This window comes from Ceratotherium simum, chromosome 10 (genome assembly GCF_057802395.1).
Source record: "Ceratotherium simum simum isolate JZ-2026a chromosome 10, ASM5780239v1, whole genome shotgun sequence".
In the NCBI taxonomy this organism is placed as follows: Eukaryota; Metazoa; Chordata; class Mammalia; order Perissodactyla; family Rhinocerotidae; genus Ceratotherium; species Ceratotherium simum.
In genome coordinates, this window is record NC_141909.1 from 68,813,291 (window position 1) to 68,833,936 (window position 20,646).

A 20,646-nucleotide genomic window follows, 5' to 3' on the forward strand; every position below is an offset into this window, starting at 1 on the left:
TGAAAAATGGGAATAAAAGTGTTAATATAGGTAGTTGATGATGATGACACCAGCTAACATTTACCGAGAGCTCATTGTATACCAGGTGCTAGCCTAATAGTATTGAGTCATTGCATTTTCAGGGTTGGTATTATTTTTACCCCCATGTTACAGATGCTGAAACCTACATAGAAAGGTTAGATACTGTGCCCAAGTCATTCACTACTTAGTGGCAGAGATGGCACTGGACCCAAGTCTGGCTCTGGGGCCCTTGTTCTCAACCCCCTGCTCCACTGCCTCTCTGCAGTGACGATAAATTTATATTTCTTTATGAAGAAATTCTTTTATACTTTTTTCCTATTCTCAAAATGAACTACTCCTCCTACCCCACCTTGCCCCAGAAAGATTAAATTAGGCAATATATTGTGTTTATGTATTTTTCATTCCAATTAATAAATCTAATTTTGGTGCCAGTGAGTATCTGTAAGCCTGATGTGTGTGAATGAGTTTATGTAGAGGTATATATAAGGTGGCTATTTTTGTGAATCCAAAATTTGGCTAGCTTAAGCAGGACTCAAAGGTAAGAACGGCACTCACTTCTCTGTTTCTCTTCTAGTATCAGTATATACTTAGGCTGAAGAGTTAGCCAAGAAATCGAGGAGCCTTTAAAAATGCTGCTAAAATCACTATTTTATTTCATCTATACCCAGGTACAAAGAAAGAAAAAAATTGCAACAAGCTGATATGTCTTACCAGGTGCATGGCAGAGCTCCGAGGCGGATGTGGCTCAATAAGCAACTGAGATGGCGTCTGTCCAAAGTTCTGGATCTGCGCCTCCATGGCCTGCAGGGGAAGGAGAGTGACTGTCATAATCAATATGCATCAACGAGAGAGGTCAACACACTCTCTGACAATGCAAGTGTTTCCCAAGTCAGCCATGAAAAGAGTCCAGAAAATTCACCGGGTGCTCTTCTCTCAGGGTGCAGAATCATCCAAGTGTTAGTATTTTGTAGACAAGCTTTGCTTCTCCTTCCAAACATGCTTCTGTTAACCAAGTCACTATTCTTATTTAGAAGCTGGGGTGAAATGTGGAAATGTTAACCTGTGAGTACATGCATGCAGCTAAAGCCCAAAGAACACTTTTAGACTACATACAACACATATACCTTAATAAAGTCCTTTGTAAGAAGGAACGTATGGGGATCTCTAATGAAATAAGCTTCTGGAATCTTAATGGGAAAAAAGAATGAGACATAAAGTCCACCAATGACACAAAATAAAATTCAGAAAATCATATGTTCCAATCAATTCAGAGGGTAATCAGTAGAAAGAACACTAAGACTTTTGTCTGATAATTAAATATAGTCAAACTTTCACCACGAAAAATATATTTAGCAGGCTATGGTATTTTTTAGATGAATCCCGAAATATTATTTATAAGGTATGAAATCATTTCTCTCAAATTTTTCTGAAATTTTAGAAAGAATTTACTCGAAGAGGAAATAATTCTTTGGGCATCCTGAGCTATGCAATATTTCATTAAAGCCTAAACAGATGGAAATATTAATGAGATTTTATGGCTTCCAATAAGTAAGAACGATTTTAGACCTCAAACTTCACTGTATAATACCTTTGTGTGTGTGTCAAAGAGTGAATCTTTACAAGAAATTTAAGAATTTCTTCTATGCGTAAATTCTACAGGCAAAAATTTCAATATATTAAACTAGACTAACAGAAATATTTCCTGAAATATTGTATGTAATTTAAGTCAACAAGGAGAAGCGTAATATTTACTATGATCATTACTCTGTTATCATGCTAATTTTTCCCCTAAAATTGTGTGCAATTTGGTTGCACATAAAAGTGAAATATGAAACTCATTGCTGAGTGCTCTGGAGTGCAGGTAAGTGGCAGATGGCTCTCAACACAGCACTGCCACAATCGCATCACTATCTACAATTCCCATTTATAAAGTACTTAAATTTAACAATCTGTCCTCCTAGACTGCATTTCAAGAAAATGTTTATCAATAAAAACGTGAATTTTCAAATTTATTAGCAATATTAAATAGGAATGCATCACTATCCGCCATATTTTAGCAATTGCATAAATGGGGTTTTGGTTCTTTTACTTGCAGAGGCAACAGGATAAATTATTAAATCTCTTTAAGTGCTGTCCAATTTTAATGTATATATTTATTTGCATGGTGTCCAGTCATATGCAAAGTGTGACTATTTTACTAAATTGTACTCACACAGATACCATCATACTTTATCTCCCCAATGCAAGATTTATGATCATAAAAGGGAGAAGAGACCATTTCTGGCTGTTTTCACACTATTAACAATAAACTCTTCAGAATTATTTGGGGGAAAAAAGCAGTAATTTTATTGTTAAAGCTGCCCTGGTTAGATAATGTCCAATACCTAGCTTAATGTATCACGAACGGCTAAAGTCTAACAACAGATACTGTTGCTTGTGTTTTTACTCCTCCAGAAAGAGGACAGGGTGGGGGTGGGGAGACGGGTAAGCACATTTTAATCTCTAGATCAGTGCCTTACACTTAGTAGGTAGCCTTTAAATGTTCATAGAAGGACTAAATCAACAAATATGCTTTGCTTGACTTTACTCTTGTTTCTGAAAGGGAAGTATTAAAAACATACTAGAAAATGTTATGAAACTGACTTAATTTCCAGAAACCTTCTGTACAGTTCTTTCCAGTGGGTCCCGCCTCTGATCCTTTTTGGACTGAGGCAGAGTACACACACATATATACTTTAAATGACTCTCAAATGGCATCGGGATAAATATTAAGCTGTGATCAATCTCACCCTTTAGTTAAGACAGTCTATTCCCCAAATTTAACATTTATTTTTTTAAGACTAAACTGAATCCTTCTTCCTTGTGATCTACATCACATGCCTTCATGACTTAAAAGTTCTTATTCCAATACTTATCTTTTAGCTATCTTGTAATCCTGCCTTCCAATAATTCCTTACCCTCTGATTTAAAAATGTACACTTCTTTCTGATCTTGAAAAGGCATGTGTCTCCTTTAAATTCTATTTCTTGTCATTACCAAAATGTTCGAATGGGAAGTGAGCACCTACTGATTTTCTTCACCTGCTCCCTGTCACCTTTTCTGTCCTCCCCCTCTTTTAGGAAGTCATCAACGTCTTCCTTCCTGTCCAGAAGAGAGGTACTTTGTACGGGAGGGCGCCCCGGGATATACACAGCCCATTCTGTAACCTATGAAGCATAGCAATTGAGTAGTTGTTCTGAGAACTACTCCCTGATGTAGGAGAACATGCATTCCTTCGTGCTAACCTTGGGCAGGTTCTAAATCCTTCCCAGACTCCCTAATTCATAATGAATGTCCTCCATATTCTCACAGCACATTTCCTTGTTTCTTTTATCATGGAATTCAACACACAATTCTTCACGTATGTCTGTTTGCTCAGACTGAATCTCTGCAGGTCAGGACTGTGATTTAGTCCTACAGAGTCCAAAAATGTTTGCTGAATATAAAAGTAGGGCAGTGGTGGGGCTTTTGTGCAAAACTAGAAAAAGAAAAGCACAGTGTAGAGAAAACTTCAGAGCTATTTACTTTCACAATTCAATACCACAAAAACAATTAACAAACATTTGTTGAATGCTTACTCTATGCCAAGAGATACAAAATCAGATCCCAGACTGCCCTCAGGAAGTTTCCAGCCCATAAGGACATAAGTGGAGCACGTCAGGGCCACGGGAGGAAGCAGGACCATGGCGGAGGCCAGCCCAGAGTGCAGGGAGCCCAGGGAAGTGATGTCTATATCAGACGCAGGGTGGAGGAGGGGAGGGAGAATAAGGCTGTTAGGAAGGGACTTCCAGAAAAAAGACATGAGCTGAGGTTTGAAGGTTAAGAAGGAATTAGCTAGTCAACAGCATGAAAAGATTTTTTTTGCCATATAGAATTTTTCCATTAATAATTTCTAAATATACCAAGTTAAAAAAAAAAAAAAAACCAAACAACTACTTACAGCTAATTATAAGGTGGAGTCTTTCTATAGTATCAGAAATGGCATTTTAAAAACTTCCACATATTTCTCTCTATATTGTTCTGCATGGGTCAGAGAGACTTAATGTTAGCTTTATTTATTCATAAAACATATATTTATTGAGCACCTACTATGTACCGCGTACCACTCTCGATATCTGTGAGACTCATCAAACAAAACAAAGATTCCTGCTCTCGTTAGAGGCTATATTCTAGCCAGGACGCCATAGGAGCCTATGTTCAGCCAGACATCACACACCAGCATCCCATGAGCTAGACTCAGCTCACAGATGTGGTTTCTATTTGAGACAACATTTATAGGTCAGGAAATTTTATAAAATAAATTTTGTTTTTCGGCTTCTCTCAAGAAAATCAGAAGATCTGGCAATACCCCATCAGCATTCCTGCATGGCAACCCTCCTCTGGTGCCAAGGCACAGGGACACTTTTGTGTCCACCACTCATGTGACCCACATACGTACTGCCTCTTGGGCTGCTTCACTAGTTCATCCCCTGTCTGATTCCTGCAGATTTTGGCATTTGTGAATCCTTTTAAAATCTAATACCAAAACTTTAATTTGGATTACAAGAAATCTATTGCTTTACACATCTTTACAGTGAAGAATAAACTAATGTTGTATTGGGAACTCACAAGTACGTGTCATGTGTATGGTAAAAGACTAAAACTTGGGAAATAAGTCTGTCAGTCTAACTTCATCGAATCTAAGATGTTATCCATTATGAGAAGCATCATTATTTTATATATTATTAAGAAGTAAAAAATGTTGCCAATTAAACTATGATACACTATTGATTGCAAGACACATTGTGATTTGGAGTGTGGAAATATGACAATGATGTGCATCCTAGAATAAATAAGTTATAGTAACTTTTCACATATAATAAACAGTGATATCATGAGTCTCACATATTTCATACAAATCTAGCCTATGTAATAGGCTTAAAACCCTAGATTTTTCAAAACAAACATGACTGACAAAACCTTTGGTATTTTACAAATATAAAAGACCATGTATTCACTGGTGGACAATCTTTTGGTGGGATAATAAGAAAATATGGATCTGCTTATTCTTAAATAATAACATTCTTTCTTAGGGCTTTGTAATCACTTGACTTTGGTATCTTGGACTTAAGCTTCTTATGTGCACCCATTATTTATTTATTTGTTCGTTTGTTTATATTTCTTTTTATTTTGAAGTTAGAAAGATAAAGTACATCATGAACACTAATCATAGATGTATACTTTTTTGAATGTTATGTGTGTGTGTGTGTGTTTATATATCTTCCCCCCTTTAACCACCACCCAGATCAAGACAGAGGCTTTGGAATGGAACTTGAAGGTTCCACATCTTCATCTGGGTGGTGGTTACACAGGAGCATACTATGTGAAGGTTCCCTCTTGCCCCTCCCCAGCCAATTTTTCCCACTCCTCGCCCTCTGCCAAGCTAATCACGTTGATACTCTTCATCATTGATTATTTTTTGTTTTTGAACTTCTGCTAAACAGAATCACACAGTACCAATTTTTGTGTCTGCCTTTTTTTGATCAACATAATGTCTGTGAGATTCATCCTTGTTTTTGTGTATATCAATAGTTTGTTCTCTTTTTTGTGCTATGTAGTATTCCATTGTATTAATCTATCACAAAATATATCAATTCTCCTATTGATGGATATTTGGGCTGTTAACAGTTCCAGATTATTATAAATAAAGTTGCTTAGAAAATTCTTGCACATGTCTTTTGATGAAGGTAAGCAGCCAATTCTGTTGGGTGTATCAGTAGGTACACGGCTGCTGAGTCATAGGGTAGGAATGTTTAGTTTTATGGCCAAACTGTTGTCCAAAGTGGTTGTACTGATTTTGTGTATTTATTTTGTGTAAGTATTTGTGAACGCAGAATGCAATGGTCAAAGCTGCAAATAAAGTAATGATTTAGACTGTGTGGTCTTTTAAGGGACTGATATGCTGAAACTCTTACATGTCAAACTCAATTGTGTCTCATAAAATAATTATATAAGGGATACCACTTTATTTCTTCATCAGGAATTGTTCAGATAGGAATGACAATGAAGTTAGTTTCTTAAGAGTTTTATGTTTTAATTATTATATGGATTCTTACTTATTCTTATAAAAATTATTTTTTTGAATAATGAGCAGTTACCATGTTCTTAGCATTTATTTTTCTCCCCACTTAAGTTCTGTCAAGAAATAGGTACGTCATATAATTAGTAAAAAAAGTCATTTTTTTTAAACACTTTGAAAGGAGTTCTAAAATATGAAATTCTTCAGGGTTAGGCGGAGAAGTAAAGGAAAATGTGAACTAAGTTATGCATAAGGGAACAAAATAAGAAAATCTGAACAGTATATGTGATTTTGAGATTTCATATACATACATGACACATAACTTGGTTTTACCTGCTTATATGTAATATAAAGCTCCCAGTTGGGCAAGTTCCTATTAGGGACAGTTTCCCTTTTGTTCCCTCCCTACTTCCTGATCGTTTCATTCCTTAGTCTTGTTAGGCTCTCTTTGTAAAATCCTCTAGGACCCACCTCTCAAGTTACAAAATTACCCACATCTTCATCCAGCTCTCCTTTCTTCTCACTTATTTTCAACATGCTCTCTAGTCTTTCATCTTCTTCATAGGTCAGACCATTGTGTACGGCTGGGCTGTGTCATCTATGCCCTGTACAATGGTGCCCAGTTGGGGGGCCAATGAAGGATAGAATCTACCTCAGTTGCCAGAGGAAGGAGCACCTTTTGTAACTCATCCTCCTAAAGAGAGTGCCTTTTTTTTTTTTATTATTTATTAATTAATTTATTTTATTTTATTTTTTTGTGCGGAAGATCAGCCCTGAGCTAACATCCATGCCAATCCTCCTCCTTCTGCTGAGGAAGACTGCCCCCGAGCTAACATCCGTGCCCATCTGCCTGCACTTTATATGGGACGCCACCACAGCATGGCCTGACAAGCGGTGCGTCGGTGCGCGCCCGGGATCTGAACCCTGGCTGCCAGCAGCGGAGCGTGTGCACTCAACTGCTACACCACGGGGCCAGCCCCCAAGAGAGTGCCTTTTTTAATTCTCACAAAGGGGCCATAGGCGTTAGCTACGGTTGTGACATATGCCATATTCCTTTGACCTGATACTCTTCTTGCTTAATTGCTTTTTTTCCCCTTCTTGTCTTCCCTCCCAAGAAAGTTCTAGCTCCTCTATGAATAAAGAACATGGCTGGGATTAAATCCTAGAAGAGGAAGTCAACACGCTGTGGTGTATGTGTGTTACATGCATGCCTGCTGATGGGAGAGACTTCACAGACCGGTAAAGGTACACGCGGCCACAGGTAAGTCAGAGTTCAGGACGATATTCAAATTAATGATAAACTCATAATATTCGACAAGAAAGAAATTACTATTTTGATGAACAAGTGTGCCTTCTTCCCTTTGTGTTCACTAGTTACGTATTGGGCATCTTCTCTGGGAGGCAGCAGATAAAAATTTCTGTTAATCTTGTCTTTTACACAATGCAGGTAAATTTAACCCAGATACATTTTTCTCCCGTAGAATCTTTACAACTTCTAGTCTTTTTTGTAAATGCAATTTAGTACTATCTTTTGGATGAAATGCCATCAGGTCTAAGTACCACGAGGCAGACAGTATGAGGGAGCTAATAAGGTAGCTTCAAATGACCTATTTCATCCATTTCCCTTGGTCTGTACCATCTTTCAAATTGTTTCCCAGAAAAGTCAACATTTTATAAAGTACTACAGGTTATGCTACCCATGATGAGAAATATCAGAATATGGCCAAATTACTAGTCAATTATTGACAATTTTCAGAAAATTAAAAAAAAAATAGTAAAAGTGCTGGAGAACACAGAAAAAGATTTTCAACAAATTTCTTTACTATTGTGTTTATCTCACTATACAGCTCTTACTTAGAATGATTTTATTTTAATGCTGGAAAGTAAGTATTCTTTTTTTTTACTAGAAAATACAACTTTCACATACAATTAAAAATATATGTGATTTATATCATCCTTCTGTTCCACCTCCAATTCTACCAATTCTATACCAAATAGGAAAAAAAAAAAAGGAATTTTGAGAAGTCTGAACTGATAAAAGGACAGATGACTCAGCAGCAGACTGTATTTTAACTGATAAGCTTTTGCTTCTGGTTTATTGTTGTAATAAAACAAGATCATGTAAAGCATTACTTTTTAATGCTATAAAAATAGGAGCAAAATAAATCAAGCAAATAATATCTGCACTTTATTATTTCTTGCTTTATAAACATTAAACTATATAAAAAATTAAAATGCTATTTTATATTCAACTGCTTCTAGTTTTTCATAGAAATTACAAACAGAAGAACAAACATGTTTTCTTTTAACAGTCAACTGCATTAGTGCTAAGGCTACACCAGCAAAATTATTAGAATATTTTCTAATATTCTAAGCAAATATTTGGTAACTCAAGTAAAAAAGAACGACATTTCCTTTAACTATCAGACAACGTTGTACAATATTTGAGGGAGGGGATTCTGATTTGTTCATTTACCTGCCTCAGTGCTTGGTTTTATTCTTTTAGTATAAATCTAAAAAAAATGAAGAGGAGAGTGATTCTCCTGCTGATGTCTATTTCCTCTTGGAGTGATGGATTATAAGGATGTCACATAATTGACTTAACAAATGAATGTGAGAAGACAAGCAGCACGTCCTCTGGATAGCAAATTCTCTGTCCGGGACACTTTTTCTTCAAATTAGGTCAGCGCCATCCATGGCAAAAGCACTTAATTTTTCTACTTAAAAATAAGTATAAGTCAACTCAGGTAGGAAAATTACACGTATTTTACTGTAGCAGTTAGTGGCTGTCCTACCTGGGGTGCCTTAAATAAGTGTGCTTATCCTAGAGCAGTGACTGACTCAGGGGGACAGAAAAGTGAGTTGGATTGTCTTTCTTGTCCCTGGGAGACTGGCCTCCGAGGACTGCATCACTGGTACTCTCTTGCTCCCTGGCTTCCCAATGAGTTCAGCCAACGAGAGCTCAGGAAAGGAGATAGGGAGGTGAAGTGTTTATTGTATGGTCCCTCCTTGCCAGGTCCCAGGTTGGCAGTGGCTGGGTTGCATTCTTCCACCTAAGGCCACAGCTCCTGCTGGGCGACCACTTTCTCAGGGCTCCTTCTCCTGCCAGGTTCTGGTAATGGCTTCCTCTCCTTGTACCCTCAGGCCTAAGGGTGGTAGCCAGGTTAATCCTTCGATGCTTCACCTTCCCTTGTTCATCTACTTTATCCTGCCCATATCTTTGTAAATAGGACCATTATTAAACTCTCTTCATTATCCCTTTAAAAATTTTTTAAATTGTGGTAAAATATACATAACATATTTACCATCTTAACCACTTTTTAGTGTACAGTTCAGTAGTCTTAAGTACATTCATATCGTGCAACCAATCTCTAGAATCCTTTTTACCTTGCAAAATTTAAACTCTGTACCCTTTAAATAACTCCCCATTTACCCTTTCCCTAAGCCCCTGGAAACCACCCTCTACTTTCCCTCTCTATGATTTTGATTATTCTAGGTACCTGATATAAGTGGAATCATGTAGTATTTGTCTTGTTGTGACTGACTTATTTCACTTAGCATTAATATCCTTAAGGTTCATCCCTGTTGTAGCATGTGTCAGAATTTCCTTCCTTTTTAAGGCTGAATAATATTCCATCATATGTATATACCAGATTTTGTTTATCCATCATCCACTGATGGACCCTTGGGTTGCTTTTACCCTTTGATTATTGTCAATAATGCTGCTATGAACGTGAGTGTACAAATATGTCTTCAAAATCTTGCTTTCAATTCTTTTGGATATATACCCAGATGTAGAATTGCTAGATTATATGGTAGCTCTATTTTTAAATTTTTCAGGAAGCTCCATACTGTTTTCCAGAGAGGTTGCACCATTTTACATTCCCACAATAGTGCATAAAGTTTCCAATTTCTCCATATCCTTACCAACAATTGCTACTTTCTGTTTGTTTGTTTGTTTTATTAGTAGCCAACCTAATGGGTGTGAGATGGTATCTCATTGTGGTTTTGATTTGTATTTCCCTAATGATTAGTGATGTTGAGAAGCATTCCATGTGCTTGTTGGCCATTTGTATATCTTTTTCGGAGTCTTCATTACTCCTTTGAGATGGTAATGTGCTGAGATCCTGACTGATACAAATAGGATTGGTATTCAGGTATAATACGTAAGAGAAATGCTGGTTAGCTTTTGCTTCCTTTCTGGGTAGGACTGACCAAAATATGATTATACCTAAGCAAGAGACATTTTCACTGAGGGTTCAGAATATTCTGAGGATAAACACTATTATAAGCCTCTTGGGTGAGGCCATAGTCTCTTTGCAATCTAAACTTGTTAATCCTCAAGAAGAGAACTAAAACACTCTTTCCTGGATGATTTAGAGATTAACCTACCTGGAAGCAAGGGTTTTAGCAGATGATCTCCTAAGGATTCTTCCAGGTTTTTCATTCTTTGCTCACTTTTGAGTTGATCTTTAAATAGTACATAAGTAGAGGATTCAACCCAGAAATGCTTAATGATATGTGAGAGGAATCAGTACAACATCTCTGCCAAATTCTCCCAGGTTGAATAAATTTATATAAAGCAAACTCTATGCTGGCTGACTGAGGAAACGGAGGCGGAGGAGGGGAGGGAGTTGGGGGGAAGGTGGTGGAGGAGGAGGAGGAGGAATGGCAGAGAAGCAGTAGTACAGGTGGTGACCTTTCTTCACCACACAAAGTAAGCTCAGTTGGAGTGTCTGGTCATGAAAGGAAAATCATCATGAGACTTTCCTTTCTCCATTGCATGTTCTTGGCTCCTTTGGTGAAGATTAACTGACCTCAGATGTGTGGTTTTATTTCTGGGCTTTCAATTCTGCTCCATTGACCCGTGTGTCTGTTTTTGTGCCAGTACCACACTGTTTTGATTACTATAGTTTTGTAGGATATTTTGAAGTTAGGGATTGTGATGCCACCAGCTTTGCTCTTTTTTCTCAGGATTGCTTTGGCTATATGAGGTCTTTTGTTGTTCCATATATATTTTAAGATTCTTTGTTCTATTTGCGTGAAGAATGTCATTGGGATTCTGATTGGGATTGCATTGAACAAAGAAACCATGAACAAAATGCCACCAACTGGGAGAAAATATTTGCAAATCATGAGGGGTTAATTTCCAAAATACATAAAGAACTCATACAACTCAACAACAAAAAAACAAACAACCTGATCAAAAAATGGGCAGAGGATATGAAAAAACATTTCTCCAAAGAAGACATATAGAAGGCCAACAGACATATGAAAAGATGTTCGAAATCACTAATTATTAGTGAAATGCAAATCAAAACTACAATGAGATATCACCTTTTACAGCTGTCAGAATGGGTATAATTACCAAGACAAAAAATAACAAATGTTGGAGAGGATGTGGAGAAAAGGGAACCCTCATACACTGCTGATGGGAATGCAAACTGGTACAGCCACTATGGAAAACAGTATAGAGATGTCTCAAAAAATTAAAAATAGAAATACCATATGATCCAGCTATCCCACTACTGGGTACTTATCCAAAGATCTTGAAATCAACAATCCAAACAGATTTATGCAGCCCTATGTTCACTGCAGCATTATTCGCAATAGCCAAGACGTGGAAGCAACCCAAGTGCCCTGCTACAGATGAATGGATAAAGAAGATGTGGTGTGTATATATATATATATATATATATACACACAGTGGAATACTACTCAGCCATAAAATAAAGACAAAATCGTCCCATTTGCAACAACATGGATGGACCTTGAGGGTATGATGTTAAGTGAAATAAGCCAGACAGAGAAAGACAAATACTGCATCATTTCACGCATATGTGGAAGATAAACAAACACATGGATAAAGACAACAGATTAGTGGTTACCAGAGAAGAAGGGGGTTGAAGGGTAGGTGAAGGGGGTGGGGGTGGTGGATAAAAATTGTATGTATGGTGATGGATAAAAATTAGACTATCAGTGGTGAGCACGAGGCAGTCTATACAGAAACTGATAAATAACACTGGACACCCAAAATTATATAATGTTATACACATTTATGATTTCAATAAAATAACTGGAAAAAAAGAAGATAATAATGAAAATAATAAAAGCTGAAGTAGATTTGCTTGGTATGTGGAATGACATCAAGACAAAGCTTCACCAGATGGTGGTATAAACATTATAAAATGAAATCACATGCTTTTATAAACTAAATTCAACTTAAAAATAGTATTGCATGTATTTGGCAGAACAAAATGCTCTTCTTTGATTTTGACATAAATGGGAAACAATAATTTAGATATATACTACATTGAGATTTCAAATGGCTTTAAATAAGCTCATTACCAATATGTTTAAAACCTTTAAAAATGAGTCCTAAACACCTAACTGAAATGCTTAGGTACTTAGACTGACTAATACCTACTTCAACAAATCGAAGCATGCAATATGTTTTGAATAATTGTTAATTTATGCTAAGGCAACAACCGAATAATATAACCGAAATCTATGTTAATAGAAGATAAGGAAATCCCTTCTGGCTATTTCTACTATAAACAGCAGGTTGCAATATTCACCTTTCTTCCTTGTGTAAAATATGACTTTAGATGCTTGTGAAAGCATTTGCTGTTAATTTCTGAAAATCAACAATTAGCATTTCTCAATGCCACACAATAAAAATAACAGAAAGAGGAAAAAAAGCACATCTCATAAAAATGACACACATCCCACTTTGACTAACTGCATTATTTATGCTTTCCTAGTGGACCATTGATGACCATGGACTAGGTAAGAATTGCAGTAATTACAAGGAAAAAAGAGAAATCTAAATTAAAGATTTATTCACTAATCAAAATTAAATGTGTCATTAATTTCCTCGATACTAATTCCTATATAGAAATTTTATTCATTGAATTTTCACAATGTAAACCTTATTGCTGCAGATGAGAAACACATAAACAGATACATTTGAAACTATACTATTACTAGTTTTAGGGATCATAATATTCTTCTTGTTCTCAAAATGATTCTTTAAATGTGTATTTCCACTACAATAATTTAAAGTGCAGGGGTTTTCTTTCTATTTTAATTTGGCTTTTGAATTTGTTAACATTTTCAGCTCAGTAAAACTTCTAATAATTATGGGGCAAAATTAAGACGGTTTTAAGAAATACTTATCCGCCATTTTGTTGATCATTTGTTGCAATCACGTCTCAGAAAAATTGCCCAGGAGTAGAACCCCGAACTTCCCCATATGAAGACAATTAGCCATCGTGGCAGTAGTAAATGGACAATACTGTGCTACAACCCACTCGAGCAAGCCAGAAGGGGGTGCTGATATCCCTTGTCAGATCAAAGAAAGAAGTCACAAATGGGGAAGGAAAAGACAAGGGATGACAAATGCACAGAAAGAATAAGCAATGATTGTAGAGGCCATCAATGTTGTCACTACCAATACCTTCATTTACATCGTCAGGATGAAAAGTGGGTTAATTTTTTTTCCTTAAAAATTTTATGAGTTTATCTTCTAGAAAAGCCAGCATTGCAGCTATTTTGGTTAAAGACATATCTGTCTTGTAGGTTCCTGACAGCCTTATCATGTCAGTTCTCTGTAGTAGCAAGGAATGTTTCAGCAAGAAAATAAAGTGAAAACTGAAGTAGTCCTTGCTACTTCCTGTGGGCATATATTCACTATGGCAGATCCAAAGGAATGCTTGGTCATGCCTGTCAGATCAAAGAAAGAGATAAATGAAGAAAATATCTAAGAAGACCAAGAAATATTAGTAACAGAAAAGTAGACTAAAAATACCACATTTTTATGACTACTGGTAATAATATAATGTATTTAATATTTTAATATTTCCAGCATAAATAGCTAAGTTTGTATAGATGTATAAATAAAAAAATATTGCATGGCCCACATGTTCCAATAGTTTGCCAGCAAAACAGCCTTTTATGACAGGCTTATGTGTATACCTCTCACCGTCAAAAAGTCATTTAAATCATTTTTCAGTTTGGCAGTGTCGACTGTAGATATGATGATAGAGAAATAAATTATTAAAACAAAAGTTCTTAAAGATACTTCATTTAATTATGCTTTTAGGTAATAATAATCAATGTCCGCACAGTGCTTTATAGTTTACAAAGTATTTTCACATATCTTTTCTCAGATGATCCTCAAATATAGTCCTATGAGTTAGGTATCATTTCTGTTATCATTTTTTAGGGGGTAAAACAAAGGTACATAAAAGTAAAGTGACTCAGTGTCACTCGGTGATAATGATGGGACTGTGATATAACCTATTCTCTCATTTCCACTTTTCTATCATCTTCTATTGCCTACTATGTACCATGTAATCACACTCTGAGGCAGACAGGCTTGAGTAACATAACCATGAGCATAAGAGTGATGATTTTTAAAAACAATTTTAGGGCCGGCCCTGTGGCTTGGTGGTTAAGTGCGCGCGGTGCAATGCTGGTGGCCTGGGTTCGGATCCCGGGTGCGCATCGAGGCACCACTTCTCCGTCCATCCTGAGGCCGAGTCCCCCATACAGCAACTAGAAGGATGTGCAGCTATGACATACAACTATCTACTGGGGCTTTGGGGGGAAAAAGTTAAATAAATAAAATCTTTAAAAAAAAAAAAAAAAACAATTTTAGAATGAAATATTTTTAACTCATTGTAAGAGTACAGTAAAAAAATTTTTGTGGTATTTAATTCATAATCTCTACTAACCAACTATTAACTATGGCATGATCCCCTAGTGCCTTTGGAACTCTCAGAGACTGATAAAACTTATATTTTTCTGGGAAGTGATCAGAACAAATGACCAAAAAAATGGCTGGTAAAGATTTCTTAAAGCCATCTCAAATTTTCCCCTGTAATTACTGGAAGTTTTACTGAGTCGGAAGTTTTAACAAATTCAAAAGCATAAATGAAATAGAAAGAAAAACTTTACAGTTTAAATTAGTGAAATGGAAATATACATTAAATGTTCTTTAAATTTTTAAGAATCATTTTGGAAGTAAGAAGAATACCATCCCGAAAACCAAGAAGCATTAGTAAATATTCTGTTATTTTTAAATTCCTAGAAAATAATGGGACTAAAGAAACCTTGACTTGAGAATCAGGGGACCTCACCTAAGTCTGGCTGTGATGCTACATAGCTGGGTATTCTTGGAAAAATTATTTAATAAGAATGTTAGGCTAGATTAATGTTTTTTTAGCTGGGAATGTATATGAAATGCCTGGAGAGGTTTTTTCAAAATAAAGCTGCCTGAACCCTCTCTCTGGATATTCTGAGATGCCCAAGGGATGAGGAGAGGACAATGGATGGGGAGTTAGATGGGGTTAGACAGAAATGGCAAGTATATTTGAAAACAGTAGAGGGGGTGGGGGTGGGGATAATTTTGACATTGCATGATAGGTACACAGGGGTTCATTATACCATTCTCTCTACTTTTGTAGGGGGAAAAAAGCTTTCCAGATCATTCTAACACACCTTGAAGAGCAGTGCTTCTTAAACTTGAATGTCTCAAGCAAGTCACCTGAGGATCTCCTGAAATGCACACTCTGATTTAGTAGGGCGGTAGGTCTGAGAGTCAGAAGTTCTAACAAATTCCCAGGTGATGCTGATACTGTTGGTCTCTGGACCACATTTGAGCAGCAAGGAGTTAGAACACCGTGGGACCAGACACTTATTAACCAGAATTTCCTATTTCCTAAGCAGGTCATAGGATGGAGTTTCTCAGTCATCATTTTGTAAGTAAAAATATAAAGCAAATTACATACTTTTTATTAGTATGTAAAAATGGATAAAAAAGCTCTTCATTATCATGCTTAAAAAACATCGCTCAAACAGTCAGATGAGCTCATCTAAGAGAAAAAGTGTCTAGAAGATTATGATGTGAGCCAAGACTTAAGACAATTTAAATAATATCTAATATCCAAGATATTTAGTGTTTACATATTAAGAAGAGCTTTGTACCAGAACCCTTCTGTCATGTTTCTGCCCAGACACTGTCATGATAAAGTTTATTATCAATTACTGCTTTACAAGTATAAAATAAGTTAAGCTGTCATATTTTGCTCAGCCAGAGATCCTAAGCTGTCAAAGAACGTCAGTTTTAAATCTGACATAGAGAAGAAAATTATCTGTTCTTCTGACGTCTAATTTCTTGACATTTTAATGCCATAATTGCTGTGGTTAGTACTGCTTCATGATTTCACCTGTCAAGGAGGAATGAATCAATAACCTTAAGCCATTTCTCAAATTTTAGCACTAACTTCAAAGCTCAAAGTTATAGGCAGATTGTGGGCTATGCATATTATTTTTACAAAAGGGACATACGTAGGTATTCATATATTTATTTCGTATTTAAATCATTGTTTAATTTAAGCATTAAAAAAATCATCTCCCTTAGGCTAGTTGGGGTTTAGTGTAATGGTAGCCTTCTTTTGGTTTTATCTACGTGAAATGTAATAATCTTAGTATTTTAAAAATACTAAGGTAAATATTATCAAATAAAAAGAATGCATTGAGTTTAAGAAAGGGGTTAATATTTTAAACACTACTTTTTCCCAGTGTCCAACCATCTAGGTAGGTATCAACTCTCTCAAGTCACAGCACCACAGTGCAGTCCTCAGGAAATCAACACTGATGTTTTGATAGAAGGTGTTGTGCCCCCACAGAGGGCCTCCTCACAGCAGGAATGGATATGTAAGGAGGCATAATGACTACCAAATAACGAATATGCTATATTTCATTCCACTTTTCTACAGAGTTCTTTCTTGTGACAGTAGATGCTAAGTGCTTTTACGTTGGCAAACATACGTTCTGTATTATGCCTCCTTTAAAGAGAGAGCAATTGAGGTAGAGGCAGATTAAATGACTGGGCCTCATTAGACAGCTCACAGGATTCACGTGGGTTCTCATCTGTTGCAGGTTCTTAAATGTTAGTGCAGAACTTTTGTTGTACAGGTTCATGGGGTAGAGGAGGTAAGGGTGGGGAGTGGAGAGTGGGGCACTTAACTCATATCCCTTGAGATCATTAAATCTGTTAAGTCTACAACGTACTAAGTGGTTCCCTACTGGTCTTAGGGAGATAAAGTATCTTCCCAGGCAAGCTTGAGTTGACACAGGTCCACAGAGTCAGGGCAAAAGTCTCTGCTGTGTGTGCTTGGACCTATGCTGGCTGGGGAAGGAAGGTCATAGTGTTCCAGGCATGTGCTCCCTCACCTCGTATTCTGAGAACTGACATTAGGTCAGGTAGGCAGGCGGGGGGCTTGGGGAGGGAGGACAGACATATCAGGCAATGATTCTCGGAGCTGCTCTAATAAAACCTCAGTATGCAGCAATTATGTGCTCTAAATGAGAATGCTGGAGGAGAACATCTGGAACCACAGCACCTTAGCACGTGACAGTCTGCATCACCACGGGGTAATCAGGAGCAGTCATACATTGTTCAGCTAGTCTACATAATAAGCAAACACTGTGGTTGAAGAACTTTTACCCAACAAAAAAATTTAAAAATTATACACTTTCATGTAATGTTTCATTAGGAAGTCCTACAGTTTGACAATTAAGGCCTATACATAGTTTTTTTTTCACTGTCCAAAGCAACGGTACGATATTTTGTAAAAGCAGGTATTTTTATAGGATTCAAATAAAAAACACTATATCCATGTAAAGAAAGTCTCAATTTTAATTCTATTTTCTTTTTATTCTCTCATTTATCTCTTTACTCTCATTTAAATATGAAAAATCTATTTTTCTGTCAGTTTTAATGCTGCCTTCCCCTTGCATTATGTACAATACACTTAGCATATTTTTATTTTGTCCAGAAAAATATTTTAAGCGTATTGGATCCTTATATACCTCTATAAAAGCCAAATGACTTTATTTGTATGGCTTCATGCAGAGAAGAGGAAAGGGAAGTGAAGAGCCTCATGATCATTGATCATTGGACCCTTGGGCCCTTAGGACTAAATATTCAGAGAACACATTGCAAACATGTTATTAGGTGAAATATTATACCATATTGTATGCACAAGGAAATTGTATGCACGATTACTGTATGCATAAGGATTAACTTGCAACTTTCTTTATAAAGACAATTTTATAATGGATAAAAAATGTATAATAAAATATTCAGGCGCAAAAATGTCTATGACATTTGAAAGTCAAAAAACTATTCGGATTTGGTCTTGGAATAAAAGGATAAGCTATTTCAATTATTTTCTTTTTTTATGCTTCTAAAGGCATTAGTTCTAAAAGAAGAATATAGTTTGTACAGAACTGGGCATGTGTTAAGCAAAGGCAAATTGTTAAGAGAATAATTAAGCTCAGAATTATTTCCTATAAAATAATCTGATTACAGTTTGTATACAACGGGAGATACTAAATTAGGTGAGTGTAATGGTTTGTAGAGAAAATCCCTTATTTCACCAACTAATTTCATAATATCTGGCTTCTCTCTCATTCATTTATTCTCGGTCACTATCTCTTTATCCCAGCTTCAGGCAATAATTCTATTTCCTTGTGCATGCAATATGGTATAATAGTGCACCTAATAACAAGCTTGCAATGTGTGCTCTGAATATTTAGCCCTAAGGGTCCAACGATCAATGACGAGGAGGCTCTTCCCTTCCCTTTCCTCTTCTCTGCTTGAAGCTATCCAAATGAAGTCATTTGGTTTTTATAGAGGTATGTAAGAAATAACTTTATGGATGCAAATTTTTCTTGTAGTGCTTTATTTCCCAAATCTACAAGTTCTCCACCTCTAAAATTAAAAACAAAATAGCATTCCACTGTCTGGAAATGTAGAAATGATTACTTGTTTTGCATGCAGCAGATGGCAGATATCTGGTAGAATGGAGACTGGGATACAGCTTCCTTGCAGCAACACTTAACTAGCAGCTGTTGTATCTTCTCTCTTTTCACCTATCTGAAATTATTTTGTGTAACATGGAAGTGACTTAAATAATATCTCATATGAATATTTTCACTAAAAATACTTATATACATAGTATAGCATATAATTCTCAACTGTTAGCTATAAAATTTCAGGGTGAGAACATATGGGAATAAAATACTATAACTTCATATATTTGATTGATGCGTTTTTTGAGTATTCTGTCTAGAAGTTTGTAATTTTGCTTTTATTAAAAAAACATACTGGCAGATTATTTCAATGTGAACTATTCATATTTAAATATTCAACTAGGTTTCACTAATTAATAACACACAAGGCATTAAGCATTTTAATGAAGATGCTGAAGTAAAACAAATAAAATAGGGATGCTGAATGGCATTCTAAATGTCTGCAATTCAAAAAGGAACAACATGCTGGTCTCATTACTTGTTTTTGGCATATAAAATTCATTTTTCCACATTTGTAAAGAAGCTGAAATCTATATTTTGTAAAAGTTTACGTAGAAAGGAAATTTATACAGAAAGAGATGGAAAGTCAAATTTGTGTTTAGGGATGAAAAAGTTTTGGAATAATATGGGATTTAGCACCTACCTCTCTGAGCACAGGGTCCGTGATGCTGTCCAGGTTCACAGAGCCTTCATAGGTGAAGTAGTGGAAGACATTCAGAGCACGGACTGCTTCTGGTCCTCGCTGTTTGTAGCCAAATATAAGGTCAATCCATTGATGGAGCTGGCAAGAAACAAATTCACTTTCCAGGGCCTGAAATGAGTCAAGAAAAAAATGAGAGGCAGTACAAACTTAGCAAAGCTTCCTATCTTTTTCTTACCTTGAGATATTCTCTATAAATAAGTCGAATATGCTCTTTACATTCCTTTATTTTATCTGTATGTATTAGATCTTCTGTTCCTAGAAATGGCAAAATACAATCTCTAATAAACAGAGACCTAAATAAAAATTTTCCCTTTCTGAAATTCTTAACTTTCTCTTGGCTCCATTAGGTATACAATATGAATTTTAATATTAAATAGATTTCTTACAAAAACACATTCATGTTTAGAAGAAAAATAATTTTAAGTGCCTGTTTTAATGCCATTTTACAATAATTTCATTCCTAATTTTTAAACATTAGTTTGAAACTAAACAATTTTATTAGAAACTTTGCTATACACTTATTTTCCTGCCTAGAGTCTTCAAATTTACCTCTGACACTAATAAAAGGGATTCCTCCCTTCTGCTACAAATTAACTCTGATATTATACAGTTTTGGAATCACTGGGCAATTTTAGATGTTTGCTAGCTAGTGGGAAATGAATTACTGAGAGTCAATGACCATACTAAGTTTCCATAAAGAGTCAGAAAAAAAGAAGGCCTTTTCATTTCCTAGGAAGCCATCAGAAGCTTCCTAGAGGTGCCTCAACAGACAGCACAGAGTTCTGTGCACAGTCGTTTCTGAGCAGTGACGATCACTGCCTCCTATGCCTCTCGCTCGCTGCACTCATTTATCATCATTTCTTATTGATTTTAATAGCACACCGCTTTCAGCAACATGAACAAAAAGCTATAGAGCTGGCTTCTTCAATTTCCACTATGC

At 36.1% G+C, this 20,646-nt stretch overlaps 1 protein-coding gene across 4 annotated transcripts in view; it reads right to left on the bottom strand.

Moving 5' to 3' along the window:
- Window positions 1–20,646, bottom strand: part of NBEA (neurobeachin) — a 690,698-nt gene that overhangs the window by 23,924 nt on the left and 646,128 nt on the right. For 3 of the 4 annotated variants that reach the window (XM_014791275.2, XM_087436202.1, XM_087436201.1), the window contains 3 exons: window positions 19,647–19,814; window positions 1,146–1,208; window positions 733–822 (listed from right to left, as the gene is read on the bottom strand). In XM_014791275.2, the coding sequence (XP_014646761.1) occupies window positions 733–822; window positions 1,146–1,208; window positions 19,647–19,814 (321 nt within the window). The remainder of the gene's footprint in view (window positions 1–732; window positions 823–1,145; window positions 1,209–19,646; window positions 19,815–20,646) is intronic. The other variant, XM_087436200.1, reaches the window with a different exon arrangement.